Source organism: Stomoxys calcitrans, chromosome 1, assembly GCF_963082655.1.
Source record: "Stomoxys calcitrans chromosome 1, idStoCalc2.1, whole genome shotgun sequence".
NCBI classification, from domain to species: domain Eukaryota; kingdom Metazoa; phylum Arthropoda; class Insecta; order Diptera; family Muscidae; genus Stomoxys; species Stomoxys calcitrans.
This window is the reverse complement of record NC_081552.1, coordinates 189,888,073-189,905,052: the sequence shown is the minus strand read 5'-3', so window position 1 is coordinate 189,905,052 and position 16,980 is coordinate 189,888,073. Positions and strand designations below refer to the sequence as shown.

Here is a 16,980-nt window from a genome sequence, read left to right as displayed (position 1 = left end):
CAAGTACCCAGCATGACCGCCCCCCAACCCCAAAATTCCTCTAAGCAGATATATTCGAAGTTCATGTCAAAATGAGACTCAAACTAAAAGTATTAGGCAGTAGATTACAAATATGTCATAAAATATTAGGTTCAAGTAATGGGAGGTCCCCAAATACCCACAAATGGGCATATAAACCGACCATGGCTATATTGGACTCAAATGAAAGGTATTAGGGAGTAGATTAGGAATATGACATTAAAATTTGCATTCAAGTCTAGGTCATTTGACCTGACAATTATGACAAAATGGGACTCAAATGAAAGGTATTTGAGATTAGAAAACGAATTTAATATCCAACTTTGGAGACAAGTGTTTTGGGGTACGCCCTAAAGCAGCCCCCAAACTGAACTTTACTTTCGTTGGGAATTAAGAACGAATTTGATATCTATTTTCAGTGCAAAGTGCCGCCCCAGCCCCAAAACACCCTCCAAACGGTTCATATTTACCGACCATGGCAATATGGGGCTCAAATTAAAGGGACGAATTTGAGTCGAAATGTCTGAGATGCCATCCCTCCCCCAATGAGAACATCACCTTAAGGAAGAATATTACCATCAGGAACTCAGAAGGGGCAAATTCTCACACATCAATGAATGCTTTCCGATTCAAGTTTAAACTCAATAATAAGGTACCTTTTTTTATAGCCGAGTCCGAACGGCGTCCCGCAGTGCGACACCTCTTTGAAGAAAAATTTAAAAATGCCCATGCATTGAACCTCACAAATGTCGCCAACATTAAGGGGGAATAAACACCGTTTTGTCCGATGTTCTCGCCAGGATTCGAACGCGTTCAGCTTCATAGGCTACAATGGCACGAATTCGATATCCGTATTCAGGGCGAAGTGTCCCCACCCTTAAAAGATATTTTAGAGTTAAAGAAGGCGCAGCGGAGCGGGCCCGGTTCGGCTAGTATAGTATAAATCTCGATTGACCGCTAACTATTGTCTATTACAATCGCATGACATCGATATCTATCCAGGACAACTTTGCACTGAAATTCTCCAGAGCATATGACTTGCACTGGGTAAAATAGAAATAAAACACAACAATGAAATATTTGCGGTGTTTTATTTCTGTCCTATCCACCAGAGGTAAGATGTTCTGGACAAAGTATCAGTGCAAAGTTGTACTAGTAAGTTATCGATAACATGCCATTAAAGATGACATGAAACGATTAATCGTTATTTGCACAATATAGTTTTAAAATAAAACACAGCAATGATGTCGCTGTTCATTATACAATACAATTCAAAGCACGTGTTATCGACAGTTATTACATGATAACGATAACAATCTATACAGTCCAATTTGGCAGTGGTTATATTTCAAGTACACCTGACTTCCATCACGTTTACATTGATATTTGTTTATGATCTGGATTTAAGTAAATCCGAAAACAAATCCAGTAAGTTTACACTGCGTTTTTGGCAATTTACGTGACATACACAATTCTTGAAAACTGTTGCATATTTTGGTACTTTTATCGATTAATTAGCCATGAAATCGGTTTTATTTGGGATTTAAAAATAAATCCAGCGAAAATCGGATTTATTTTTGTATGGTAAAACCTGCCAATAAACACAGGATTTAGCATTTAAATCCCGGAAAGACCATAAAACCAGAATTAGTGGCCAATGTAAACGTTTTAACATTGAATATATAATGCTATCCATTTTTTACGTGAGACACGGTTTGGTCATCAGTAGAAAATATTTTTGTTTAAGAAATGCATGCTAACTTTCTTCTATAAGAAGCCTTTCAAATTTTTTTTAAGGAATTTATATTGGGGATATTAATTTGTAATTGGGAATTATCGGGGAAAAAGAATTCGAAATTAGGGGACAAGAAACGAAAAAAACTGGAAACCCTGCTACATACAATGTTGTCTTTTAAACGAAGAGTTCAGTTCTTGAAATACTTTATGGTTGCTAGTGTGTGTCTTGAAAGCAGAAATGAATAGTCTTGTGCAGGCCTTTGGTCGATATACTCCAAAGAGCTGCAACAAGTATGATTGTGCAGGCTGGATCATCTGTTTTGAAAAACGAGTAAAATCAATCATGTGCACAAGTGAAATTTTGAAAACTCGCTCAAAACGAAACGCAAATGTTGTGGTTTAAAAACGAATTGATTACAGCTCTAGGTTCCAATAGAACAACTCACATTTCATTAACCAAATGATAAAATTTTCCATACAACACCCCGACGTTTGTGTTGGCCAGCCAGTGTGTAGTTTCCACTTTTAACATTTTCAGTCACACTTTCAGAATATTCGTCCACTTAAACAAGGGTTAGACATACACCATGCTACTATAGACATACACCTAAGCCAGTTGTGCGCTCTAAAAACTAACTTGAAAAAGAAAATCTAAGTTAGGAATTACAAAATCCTTAATTGTTTTCCATGTCACGCCCCTAAGTTGGTTCATGTCTGGTATTGTGTCCCCACTTGATTGCCGGTATCTGTTAGACGCGAAAGCCGGGCAATGACAAAGGAAATGCTTCAACGTCTCATCATCTTCCCTGCATGCCCTATACACGCTATCACCTGCCGCACCGATTTTGCATAAGTGAGCTCGTAGTGCTGTGTGTCCCGTCATGATACCATTAGCTATAGTGACCTCCTTCTTACTTCCTTTTAGTAATAGCCTCGTCTTCTTACGAACTGGATCCCCCCATAGGATTTTCGCCGTCCTACCGACCGTTTTGCTGTTCCACAGGTTTGCATTCATCGCCCACGCTCTCAACTCGGACTACATCGACCCGAAAGACTTCGGGTAAACGCAGTTTATTGACGGCAGTCGTCTGGCCTTCACCGCCAAATCATCTGCCCTTTCATTCCCCCTTACTCCGTTATTGGCCGGCACCGGCAAACGATGCGGATTTTGCCATCCTCAGAGAAGGCGTTAATATCCTTCATACACTGCACGAGTGTTGGTGACCATACCGTCCTGGTTGTTATGGCCCTTATGGCAATTTTACTGTCCGCAAAGATGTTCACACTCAACTTCGTCGCGTTAGCACCACACCACCTCATGCATTACGTGATCGCCCGTATCTCCGCCTGCAGGACCGTATTATGGTCAGGCAGTCTAAAACTGATCTCAGCCCCTGGGTTTTCAATGTAGACCCCCAGGCCCACTCTGTCCTCTAGCGTTGATCCATCCGTGTAACATAATCTTCCAGATGGCAATACTAGAGTTCCGTCAGTCCAAGAGTACGACACTAGCAGCAGTGCCTCGTACTCGACCTCAAGGTTTATTTCAGTCATCCGATCGGAATCCTTTTCTCTTCCTTCCAGGTTTCCTATAGTCGCCTCGATTATAACGCGATGGTATGAGCTGTTCCCATCCTCAATCCATTCTCCCATCGCCTTAAGTCTCATAGACGCAGTGGCTGCCTCACATTGCATCTGTATGTCAATGGGTCGGATATCTAGAATAGTCTTCAGTGCCCTAATGGGCGTGGTCTTCATCGCTCCATCTATGCCAAGACTATGGCTTCTACGATTGGACAATCTAAATTATCTTGCCCATGTCATCTTCCGAATTTCGGCCTGTTGGTATTCAACTTATTACGGAAGCTTATCGGATTCGGCGCTGGCCGTGCTATTCTAAACCTAATGTAGCGATGGTCAGAGAAAGAGGGTTCCATGTAGACCCTCCAATCGGGAATTTCATCGATACGATTTTCCGTCACATCTCATACCTCCTCCCCAATCCTATTAACAAAGGTAGCGGTGTTACCAATATTAAGTGTTATTAGGTCGTTAGTATTCAAGAACTCTGTCAGGGCTTATTAGTGTTGGTACTACCCCACAAAATGTGGTGAGAGTTGGCATCGCACCCTATTAGTACCTCGTTTCCTGTTTGCTTTCCTCACCAGCCGTTGCCACTTAAACAAAGAACATAGAACAAGTAAAAAGGCATTAAGTTCGGCAGGGCCGAACTTTGGATACCCACCACCTCGGGTATATATGTAGACCCCCTTTCGTCACAATCCGGTGAAAATTGAACAACTAATGCACCAAATTCCTCAAATTTCAGCGAAACGGATAAAAAATAAAGCTTGTATGGGCTTCATACTCTTTATCAGGTGATCGGTCTGTATGGCAGCTATATCTAAACATAGTCCGATCCGAATCATATTTGGGTCGGATGTCGGGAGACCTAAAACTACCCACTGTTTCAAATTTCAGTACAATCGGATAAAAAATAATCATTTTATGGGCTTAAGACCCTTTATTTGGAGATCGGTCTATATGGCAGCAATATCTAAATATAGTCCAATCTGAACCATATTTAAGTCAAATGTCGGGAGACCTAATAACACACACCGTTTCAAATTTCAGCGAAATCAGATAAGAGATAAAGCTTTTATGGCCTTCAGACCCATTATCGGGAGATCGGTCTATATGGCAGCTATATCTAAATATAGTCCAATCTGAACCATATTTACGTCAGATGTCGGGAGGCTTAAACTAACCCAAGTTTTTTTTTTAAATTTCAGCGAAATCGGGTAATAAACAAAGCTTTTATGGACTTCAGACCCTTTATCGGGAGATCGGTCTATATGACAGCTATATCTAAATATAGACCGATCTAATCCATATTTAGGCTAGATGTCGGGAGGCTTTATATAACTCACTTTTGCAAATTTCAGCGAAATCGGGTAATAAATAAAGCTTTTGTGGTCTTCAGACCCTTTATCGGCAGATCGGTATATATGGCATCTATATCTAAATATAGTTCGATCTGGACCATATTTGGGGCAGTTGACGGGAAGTCTTAAACTACTCACTGTTTCAAATTTCAGCAAAAGCGGATGAAAAATAAAGTTTTTATGGGCTTCAGACCCTTTATCGGCAGATCGGTCTATATAGCAGCTATATCCAAATATGGTCCGATTTGGCCCGTTCAAGAACTTAACCAGCGTGCATCTAAAAGACATATCTGGGCCAAATTTCAGCTCAATATCTCAATTTTTGAAGACTTTAGACGGACGGACAGACGGACAGACACACAGGCATCGTTAAATCGTCTTAGATTTTAACGACGATCCGAAATATATATCCTCTTTAAGGGCGGAAATTAATATTTCGATGTGCTGCAAACGGAATGAGGCCACCGTAGCGCAGAGGTTAGCATGTCCGCCTATGACGCTGAACACCTGGGTTCGAATCCTGGCGGACCATCAGAAAAAAGTTTCAGCGGTGGTTTTCCCCTCCTAATGCTGGCAACATTTGTGAGGTACTATGCCATGTTAAACTTCTCTCCAAAGAGGCACTCGGCTATAAAAAGGAGGCCCCTTATCATTGAGCTTAAACTTGAATCGGAATGCACTCATTGATATGTGAGAAGTTTGCCCCAGTTCCTTAGCGGAATGTTCATGGGCAAAATTTGCAATTTTTTGCAAACGGAATGGCTAAATGAATATACCCCCTCTCCTACGGGGGTGGGGATATAATAAAAATATTTTGTAACAATTCTTACGTTTGAACTAAATTTATAATTAATAGAGCAAAACTTCTTTGTCGCAAAGAGATGGCATTTTCTTTTTTTTTTAACTTCTGATAGTCCCAAGCCTAGGTAGCAAAATTTATTATCTTGCATGTTTGCCTCTACAAACACATACGCATACATTTACATACATCAACATTCATATATACATATGTATATGTATACATGTAAATACTATATAATGACAATATTCATTCGTTACAAATTAAAATTAATTGCAATGTAGAATTGTGAAACAGGCTGGTGTCATCAATTAAAATCGATTGATACAATTACAATAATGAGCAGTGACACACAGACGACAATCATTATTTTGTTGTTGTTGTTTGTTGTTGTTGGTCGTTGTTGTTGTTTGTGCTTTCATTTTGGCCCATCCCTTGAGAGGAACAACCAAACGAAAAAAAAAGTAATAGTAATTAGAAACAATCAATAAATAAATGATAATCGTATAAATTTTAAGTTTTCCCATTTTAACAGACCTAGAGGAGCAATGCAGTACAAGATTCTCAATGCTCAGAAGGACATAAACGATTGTGGCTGGTTTAATGGCGCAAACAAAACGCCCTCTAAGATGATATGATACCGAAGGGCAGGACAGGGCATGGCTATAGCAAATATTTAAAAGTTTCCAGTTTAACTATTTACGTATACGAATTTGCTGTTTGGCGCTTTATAATGCAATTACAGCTTACAGCTTGATTATAAGTGTTGCATATTTTAGGGGGCTTCGACCAATTATTAAGTTGGCAGCTAGCTTTGGCCTCTGGCCAACATTCGAGTTGTATCTCTTTTCGTATTTTAAATGCACTTTTGAATCTTCTCGTCATATTCAAGGTCAGCCCTTGTGTCCCCTCTCTCATTCTTTATTCACTTTCTTTCTCTCTAAGGATCCTTGTTAATATCACTGAAGTCTTCTGTTTCTGTTGAGTGGTTTTCATTGGAAATTTGATTCCTTTGAATTATTCAAGTTCTCTATTTTTTATTCGTTGATCTATATATTTTTTTTTAAGTTTTTTATCTATCGGTTAAGCAGCAGTGTGTGTTTTATTCTGTAGTAGAACTATTTTGTGGTTTACGATTTACTTCACTATTTTATTGGCTTAAGTTGTTTTGTTATGGCGAAAAAAAAGAAGAAGAAGAAATAAAAACAAATACAATAATTATAAAAAAAAACTTTCGATTTAAAATTATGAGCAAAACTTAATGCTTAATTTTTTTGAAAAGGTTACTTTTTTGAGGTGTAACAAGGAAATGTTAGTACAAAAGCAGAGTACACAATGTGTTAGAATGAAATTTAAATTTTTAAATTTTGGACAGCTATTTTGAACGTCGAATTTGTGTTAAGGGGAGGAGGTTAGCTGAAAATAAAAAATTCTTAACACCACTTACCTGGCAAAACTTTTGAATGCTGCACTTTGGGGGTTTATGCACAATGGAACTCGACCCGTCTGCAGCTGTTCTGCTATGAATTTATGCATTTCCTCTGTAATGAGAAAATTAGGATGAGCAAGTTAAAACAAAGATCGTAGTAAAAATGTAATGCAAATACCAATTTGCCCTTGAACATTCAATGAGTTCTGTCGGATCAGCATTGCCCCCAGTGGTACAAAATTTCTGGGTAAAATGAACGGGGAACGCCCCATCCCAAAACCCACCCAGACGGACATGTTTACCGATTGGGACAATATGGGTATTAAATGAAAGGTATTTAATAGTAGAGTACAAACTTGGTATAAAAATTTCGCCCAAAGTGGGGTGGGGGGGGGGGGGTCCCCCACTCCCAAAAATCCCACCAACAGGACTCTTTCACCGCTTTGGGCAATATGGGTATCAAATGAAAGATATTTAAAAGTACAGTACAAATCTGACATACAAATTTATTTCTAGGCTTCTGAGGGGCCTTGGTCCAAGGTATCTACGGGGCCTCCCCAACCCCAAAACCCCTTAAACGTGCATGAATGTCCAATGTCACAATATGGGTATCAAATGAAATGTTTTTGGGAATTGACTACGAATCTGGTATACATATTTGGGATAGAGACTAGGCCGGCCCACCCACAAAATACCCTTCAATAGGACGTGCAATTCGAGCGAGATAATAGGTCTATGTCAGTAGAGTTCGAATCTAAAATCGCGCCAATAAAGAACAGAAATAATTGTCTTTTGGGTCGGGGGGAGCGACCCTCTCCACCCAATAAAAACAACACCAAACTGTCATCTAGCACGACCGAGAATATATTGTACTCAAATGAAAAGGATGTGCCAGAGTGCAATCCCCTCCTCCTATCCTACCCAAAAAAAAGGAATTAAAAATAATATATGAAGGCCGATCAGGATAGTAGAGGACATCAATAAAAGGTCATTGGTAGTGGAGTACACTTTTTACCCTCAAATTGGCATAGAAAAAACGAATTTGATATTGAATTTTGAGGCCAAGTATTTGGGGGTAGCTTCACCCCATAAACTCCCCCTTAACTAATTGCAAGACCAAACCCTTAAAATTTAAAGTAAAGCCTACCAGCCTGCCAATTTTGGTAGAAAAAGCCCAAAACGGCAACGCTGTGTCCGATTCATAGTCGAGTCTGAAAGGTGTACCGCAGTGCGACAACTCTTTGTGGAGAAGTTTTTATATGACTGACATACCATCTTAAACATTCCATATAAGATATTCTTTTTATAGTCGAGTCCGAACGGCGCACCGACACCTCATTAGGGGAGATTTTTTTACATGGCATAGTAACTCACAAATATCGTCAGCATTAGGAGCGGATAACCATCGTTGAACATTTTTCTGACTTTCTCGCCAAGATTCGAACCCAGGCGCTGAGAGTAATAGGCGGACATGCTAACCTCTGTGCTACGGTGCACAGTGTCGTGAGTTCATAGTAAAGTCTGTGACGACGAATGTTAGCAAGCTTCGTTTTCGCCCACACCTTAGGTTAAGTTAGGTTTGATAAAAGTGGCAGCCCTTTATAGACTCGCTTAGACAATTTTAAGTCCGTTGTGATACTAAAGTAGCGACAGACCAAGGCTTCTGGCGGGAATCGAACCCACGGCCCCTCTCTGGTAATCCAAGCACGCTACCAACTCGGCTACCGGGGTGCACCCACTTTAGGTTAAAAACAAGTAAAAGCGTGCTAAGTTCGGCCGGGCCGAATCTTATATACCCTCCACCATGGATCGCGTTTGTCGAGTTATTTTTCCGATATTTCATTTTAGGCAAACAAAGTTGAAATAAATGTTGGAGACCACAGAAGTCATTGTGTAAAATTTCAGCCAATTCTAATAAGAATTCTGCCCTTTTGGGGCTCAAGAAGTAAAATAGGGAGATCGGTGTATAGAGAAGCTGTATCAAGCTATAGACCGATTCGCACCATATTTGACAAGTATGTTGGCTGTCATGGGAGAAGCCGTTGTAAAAAATTTCACCCCAATCGGATAACAATTGCGCCCTCTAGAGGCTCAAGAAGTCAGATCGGTTTATATGACAGCTATATCAGGTTATGAACCGATTTGAACCTTACTTAGCACAGTTGTTGGAAGTAATAAATAAGCCAGAAGCATTGCAAGAGTTACCAATGCATTCATAAAAAGTCACAGTTTGATGTGGTTTATGGGCTGGTGGCATCATTGGACCGTACTTCTTCAAAGATGATGCGAATCGTACCGTAACTGAGAATGGTGAGCGCTATCGTCAGATGATATCCAAATTTTGTTTTACCCAAAAAGAAGAGACTATAGAACAGCTTCTGTGTGTGTGTCCCGCACTAGCAGTCACAAGGAGTTCTACTTTAGGTTATCATTTCTTTGAGAACCTGTCTGATTTAGCGGCTGTGAACATTCGCAAATTATTGGGCTTTTTAAAGCGATCTGGATGGTTCAACGGCAGGAACTAGAATTCATATTCCTTCTTCTGTTCCTGTGGTATCACAAGGGACGAAAACTTCTAAGTCAGTCTGATGGAAGACTGCCACTTAAACTTAACCTAACCTATGCCAAAATTGGACTAGGTTAAGTTGGGTAAGATTGAATTGATAAGAAAAGAGGGCGCAGATATTAATCCGCCCCATGCCACTATTGACATACACCTAAGCCAGTAATTGGCTTATTGTGCGCTCTAAAAACTAAAAAGTAACCTACCTGCTACTTACAAAATCCTTACTTTTTTTCAATACCACTCCCTTAAGTTGGTTCATGTCTGGTATTGTGTCCCCACCTAAGTGCCGGTGTCTGTTAGCCGCGAAGGCCGGGCAATGACATAAGAAATGCTCTAAGGTCTCATTATCTTCCCCACATGCACTACACATGTTATCACTTGCCGCACCGATTTTGCCTAAATGAGCTCGTAATCCTATATATCCCGTTATGATACTAAAAGCTATACTGACCTCCTTTTTACTTCTTTTCAGCAATAGCCTCGTCAACTCATGATCCGCATCCCCGCATCCACAGCGTTTGTCGCCCACACCCTTAAATCGGACTGCGTCGACCTGAAAGCCTTCGGGTTATCCAAGTTTAGCGACCGCAGTTCACTGCCAAATCGTCTGCCCTTTCATTCCCCTTACTCCGTTATGGCGTTAATATCCTTCTTACACAACAAGACTGTTCGTGATCTTAACGTCCTGGTTGTTATTGCCCTTATGGCCTTTTTACTGTCCGTAAAGATATTCACACTCGACGTCCTCGCGTTAACACCACACCATCTCACACATCCTGTAAAAGCTCGGATCTCCGCCTGCATGGCCGTACTATGGTTTGGCAGTCGAAAACTGATCTCTGTCCCTGGGTTCTCAATGTAGACCCCCAGGCCCACTCTGTCCTCTGGTATTGCCATCTGGAAAGTCATGCTACTCAGATGGATCAAAGCTAGAGGACAGCTTTGTCCACTCTGTCCTCTGGTATTGCCATCTGGAAAGTCATGCTACTCAGATGGATCAAAGCTAGAGGACAGAGTGGGCCTGGGGGTCTACATTGAGAACCCAGGGACAGAGATCTGTTTTCGATTGCCAAACCATAATACGGTCATGCAGGCAGAGATCTGAGCTATTACAGAATGCAGGAGATGGTGTGGTGTCAACGGACCGTAATATGGTCAGGCAGTCTAAAACAGATCTCAGTCCCTGGGTTCTCAATGTAAACCCCCAGGCCCACTCTGTCCTCTAGCTTTGATCCATCCGTGTAACATGATCTTCCAGATGGGTTTACATACTAGGGTTCCGTCAGTCCAAAACTGTGCTGCTAGCAGCAATGCATCGCACTCGACCTCAAATGTCGTCTCAGGTATCCGATCGGAGACCTCTTCCATTCCTTTCGGGATTCCTATGGTCGTCTCGATTATAACGCGATGGTATGAGCTGCTCCCATCCTCTATCCATTCTCCCATCGCCTTAAGTCTCATAGCCGCAGTGGCTGCCTCACACTTTATCTGTATGAATGTGGGTCGGATATGTAGACTAGTTTCCTGTGCCCTAGTGGGAGTGGTACTCATCGCTTTGCCTATGTCAAGAAAATATATTCTCTGAACTTGTTGTATGGTCCTAACGTTACAATTTTCGCATTCCACCAAACTACTGAGGCGTAAGCCCCATTTCGAGCCTACGGCCCGTCTACATAGTACCCAACATCTGTGAGCCTTCTCAGTACGCTCCTGAAAGTGGCACTTCCAATTAAGTTTTCTATCCAAGATCACTCCTAAGTATTTGACCTTGTCATATATCGAAATCGTTTCATTGAGGAAACTTGGTGCGTCAAATTGGCCCACCTTCGTTTTCCTCGTGAACAGGCATATTTCAGTCTTGTCTGGATTAACATTGAGACCCCTGGGTCGAGCCCAGTCATTAGCCATATGCAAGACTTTTCGGCCCTTCTGAATATCTGGTTCGGATCCTTACCACTTAGAAGTGTCGTAACATGGTTCAAATCGCTTCTCAGTCAGCATCCGAAATAGGTTGTTGGTGTTGTTGTAGCAGTGTGCTATACACTGAGGCGGCTGCCCTTGCCGATGAAGAACTAAATCGAGTCAATTTATGGTGGTCACCCATAGAGGTGGGGGAAAAAAATGCCTCTCTGTGGTGTGCTTTGAATCACTTTCTCCCTTATATTTATGTCATGAGACCCACATTTTATCCACCTATCGCTTAGCATATATTTTTTCCAGCCTCTAAGGACTCGCTCCACACGGCACTGGTCAAAGGATTGAATCAGTGTGACGGTCCGCACATTAGTTTTGTTACTTAAATAGCAGACCGAAATGTTTGTTTAAACAACAGCCCTATGTTTGCTAAAATAGCAGTCATGTCTGCTTTCTAATTTTCAGCACACACGAACTGCTGCTTAGCACACTTTTTTGCTGTGTGCTCCTACAGATATGGGCATAAGCAAAGCAAGCGCTCGGCGGTCACCACCTCATTCTCATCAAGTGATTAGCAATACCTTAGTTCGCCAGAGTGACTTGACAGCCGGGCATTTAGGATGCCTCGTCACCGACTTCGCACTGGCCATACACTCAACTAAGTTAAGTAGTTCGTCAGGTAGCACGTATGCAAGACCGACGAATGACTCGCTCGCCTCGGGAAAGCCCTTCTTGATATATTCGTATGACTTCTTTTTTTCGGAATGCTATCGTGTGCAGGAATCCAAGTCAGTTTATTTGGAGACTCACTTTATGTAGTCTTATGCCGCAACACACTTCGGCCCATCTGTCCCGGAGTCCAGGCCTTAGTACTGCTGTATTATCCACTTCAATTATGTGACGGAAATACCTTTTCGGGATTTACTCGCGGCTGTTATAATGCCTGAAATACCGTACACTCGTCCGGTGGTCTCAGGGGCATAACGATATCGGAGTGCCTCGAAATCGACCCCCAATTCCGTCCTGATGACTTAGTCCATCAGCGAATTCCGAAGTCTCAGCCAGGGATTCGAAGAGACGGACAAGTCGCTTAGCGTTCCTATTTTTGCCGGAGCCCCCGTTGCGAATTTTAATTTGAAACCTGTTTCGACCACTTCGATATTTTTCAAGCTCACGCTCTGCTCTGCCTCCCTGGTTTCAACGTTTTCAAACACAGCATTTACCTTCCAATCTGTCACATATCTATAACGAGCGCTTCGGAGTAGACCCCAATCCCGACCTGGCTCTATATTTGAACCATCAGTGAAGACCAAAGTCACAACGTCCTCAAACACAGCGTCCGGCTCCTTATTTATTCGGAGTAGACACTTAATCTGGACTTGATTCCATCTTTGAACTATCAGTGAAACCCAAAGTCTCAACGTTCTCAAACACAGCATACGGTTCCTAATATTCTCTGTCACTTCTTTTCGTTTACCCTCCGATATGGCCACCGTGGCGCAGGGGCTATCATGACCGCCCATGACGACGAACGCCTGGGTTCAAAACCCAGCATGAACATCATAAAAACTTTCAGAGTTGAGAGGTGGCGCATCTGGAGGGGAAGCCTTGAAGTTTGTTTCTCTCTCCAGTCAGTTGCCATCATGGTCTGGTCTAGGCACCAGCGGGCCTTCGCCGTCGAGGGTTTCTTTTCTAACAGTCGCTCACTTGTTGCTACGCAACGTGGCTTCCACGCAACAAATACAACAAATTTCGCCCATGAACATTCCACTAAGGAGCAGGGGCAAACTTCTCACATATTAACGAGTGCAGTCTGATTCAAGTTTTAAGCTCAATGACAAGGGGCCTCCTTTTTATAGTCGAGTCCGAACGGCGTGCCGCAGTGCGACACCTCTTTGAAGAGAAATTTTACATGGCATAGTACCTCACAAATGTCGCCAACATTAGGAGGTGAAAACCACCGCTGAAAATTTTTTCTGATGGTCTCGCCTGGATTCGCACCCAGGCGTTCATCGTCGTAGGCGGACATGCTAACCTTCGGCGGACATGCTAACCTTCGGCGCACATGCTAATTCCTTCTCATAGACTCGTCGCGGACCGTAATGCGATTCAGTCGTGATTTAACTCACTTTGGGAATGTTGAAGTGACGCTTAACCCAGAAATGGATTCCAACGGACCATCCGAACTTCGGAAAATATCGAAAGAGTGAGGCAGTCAGCTGTGCGTTCTCCCCGGCGTTCCGCTTGCAAACACGTAGCTGTTATGGGAATTTCTGACACCACTGTGTGACGATGTCCATCAAGACCTTACATTTCATCCCTATAAGTTGGCTGTTGTGCAAGAATTAACTGAACGCGATTTTGTTGGATGTGAAATGCTGATTGACAATCTGCCTGAAGACGCGGTAGTTTTTTCCTGTAACAAGGCTCACTTTGACACTTCCGGCTGCGTCTACAAGCAAAACATGCCTTATTGGAGTGGTGTAAATTTGACCGTGGACCATAGCATAACTCAAGAACAACATCTGCGCCGCCATTGTCAACATATCGATTGATATGCAGCAAAGAATGGACACGAATTTAAAAAATCTATTTACTCAGTGTATGTGCAATGGGGGTCACCAATCCACCGATGCCATTATCAAGACTGCATGAGAAAAAAAATTGGGACATGGTATTCTCAAATAAAAAAAGAATTAAAACCATAACTGAAGCACTTTTGTTTTTCAGTTTATCTGGCGCGCACCCTGTATATGAAACAATTCTAAGTATTCCCTTTAGCTATTTTTGACCCATTTTCCCACATATCACACAACAAGAGAGGATAGTTCCAAATGAATCCCATACCAGCCAGTTGTAAGTACCAGATTGACCCGATGAAATCCTTCATCCGCAAAAGCTGCCGCCTCAGTGCACAACACACTGCTACAACTACAACAACAACAGTTTCAAATAAAAGTTTACTTACCTTTGACCTGCTGCACCGATGTCAGTTTTCTTTCCCATAAATCATCGAACGCTTGTCCAGCCGAGGGCTCAAAGTCATTTGTGTATTGTCGCATACCGGCCGGTGTGGTAAAGCAGCATTTGCACATGCACGAGTGATAACGCAAACGTCCTTCATCCAAATAGGGATGGGCCAAGGCATCCGTCACTGAAATGCGCTTATCCTGCAAATGCATTACAAAAATGACAAACTCAATTCCCAAAGGAAAGAAAATCAAACAAAATTTCCAGGCGCACGACTTACAGGATCAAATACCAACATTTGACACAGCAGATGCACTGCATCGTGTGTGGCATGTGAACTTAGGGTGTAGAGAGCAGAGAACGAGGGCAGTTTGGGTGTACGCCGCATCATGTGTGAACGGGCGCCACTACAGGCATGACGCATATCCTCCATCGAAGGTGTGCCCAAGAGTTCGGTAATGAGATCTAATTGTTGTATAGGATTCTGAGCTTGAAAGAGAATGCGACGCCCCAGCAGCTCGCCAAAAATACAGCCCACCGACCACACATCCACAGCGGAGGAATAGTGACGCGCCCCCATTAAAATTTCGGGTGCTCTGTAGTATTGCGTTACCACCTCTTGGGTCATGTGTTTCGTTTGATCGGGCTCCTCCACACGAGCCAGTCCAAAGTCGCATATTTTTAGCACGCAATTCGAGTTGACCAACAAATTGCCGGGCTTAATGTCACGATGCAGTATTCGGGCAGAATGTAGATATTTGAGACCACGTAGAATTTGATACAGGAACACTTTGATGTGATCGGCAGATAAATGTTGCGGTGAAACAATGATTTTGTGGAGATCTGATTGAAGAAGTTCGGTTATCACATATCTGTAGTGGAAAAAGAAAGAACAAAACAACAAATATGTCACCCCATAGGGAAGGGGGCGATTACAATGCAAGAGTTAAGGATAGACATTTTTAAGAGAATATTTTCACATTGATTTATTGAGGCCTAACAAAAGGTCCTATATTGTCCTAACAGGCAAATAACATCATACATTATATTTGGACTACCCTTTAGACCGACAGGACATTGGTCCAAAAGGCGGCATGAAATAAGGCCCCCATTGCAATAAAGCCCCAAACAGAAAATGAAAAAGGTCCCATTCTACTATACATGAAACAAAAACAATGATAATTGGGGCTTTATTTTGTTTTTGGGACCTTAAATCGAGTGATCAGGGTATATGGCAGCTATATTCAAATCTGGACCGAGCTGGGTCGTCTTCAAGAAGAATATCGAGGGGCGTAACATAACTCACTGTCCAAAATATCAGCGAAATAAGACAAAAAATTCACCTTTTTTGGGACCAAGACTTTAAATCGAGAGATCGGTCTATATGGCAGCTATGTCCAAATCTGGACCAAATTTTGACACAAGATGTCAAAGGGCCTAATACAACTCACTGTTTAAAATTTTGAGCGAAATACGACAATACATGCGTCTTTTATGGGCCCAAGACCTTAAATCGAGAGATCGGTCTATATGGTAGCTAAATCCAAATCTGGACCGATCTTGGCCGTGTTCAAGAAGAATATCGAGGGGCCTAAAAGAACTCACTTTCCAAAATTTCTGCGAAATAGGACAACTTTTATGGGCCTAAGACTTTAAATCGAGAGATCGGTCTATATGGCAGCTATATCCAAATCTGGACCGATCTGGGCCAAATCGACAAGGGATGTCGAAGGGCTTACCACAACTCACTGACACAAATTTCAGCGAAATTCGACAATACATGCGTCTTTTATGGGCCCAAGACCTTAAATCGAGAGATCGGACTATATGGCAGCTATATCCAAATCTGGACCGATCTGGGCCAAATTGACAAAAGATGTCGAAGGGCCTAACACAACTCAGTGTCCCAAATTTTAGCAAAAACGGATAATATATGCGGCTTTTATGGGCCTAATACCTTAAGTCGGCAGATCGGTCTATATGGGAACTATATCAAGACATAGTCCGATATAGCCCATCTTTGAACTTAAGCTGCCTAAGGACAAAAAAAAAGGATCTGTACAAAATTTCTGATCAATATCTCAATTTTTAAAACACACGATTTCAATGGACACACGGGTGGACATGGCAAGATCGTCCTACATTTTTACGACTTTCAAGAATATAAAGGGTAATTTTTTAGCTATTATCTTTTTGGCAACACTGGTTGAAACGCATATTATTGCCAAAATGCGTGTTCTGTTAAGGAAAGTCATCGCGTGCTTTTGCCTATTAATTTCTGTGAAGTGCGGTTCAGCTCGGACTATATTTGGATATAGCTGTCCTTAGACCGACCACCCGATCTCCCGATTTAGGGTATTGAGGCCATAAAAGATCCATTTATGATTGAAATTTGACACAGGGTGTTCTGGTAGGCCCCTACCCATTCCTGTCAAATGTGGTCCAGATTGGACAATATTTGGATATACTTGCCATATAGGCTGATTTCCCGATATATTGGGTTGCCCAAAAAGTAATTGCGGATTTTTAAAAGAAAGTAAATGCATTTTTAATAAAACTTAGAATGAACTTTAATCAAATATACTTTTTTTACGCTTTTTTT

General features: G+C 41.9%; 1 protein-coding gene across 3 annotated transcripts in view; it reads right to left on the bottom strand.

Moving 5' to 3' along the window:
• Positions 1 to 16,980, bottom strand: part of LOC106083982 (serine/threonine-protein kinase NLK) — a 440,409-nt gene that overhangs the window by 15,276 nt on the left and 408,153 nt on the right. For 2 of the 3 annotated variants that reach the window (XM_059370464.1, XM_059370477.1), the window contains exons 5-7: positions 14,659 to 15,250; positions 14,377 to 14,578; positions 6,947 to 7,040 (exon numbers count right to left, since the gene is read on the bottom strand). In XM_059370464.1, the coding sequence (XP_059226447.1) occupies positions 6,947 to 7,040; positions 14,377 to 14,578; positions 14,659 to 15,250 (888 nt within the window). Of the gene's footprint in view, positions 1 to 6,036; positions 6,657 to 6,946; positions 7,041 to 14,376; positions 14,579 to 14,658; positions 15,251 to 16,980 lie in introns of all 3 variants that reach the window. The other variant, XR_009398621.1, reaches the window with a different exon arrangement.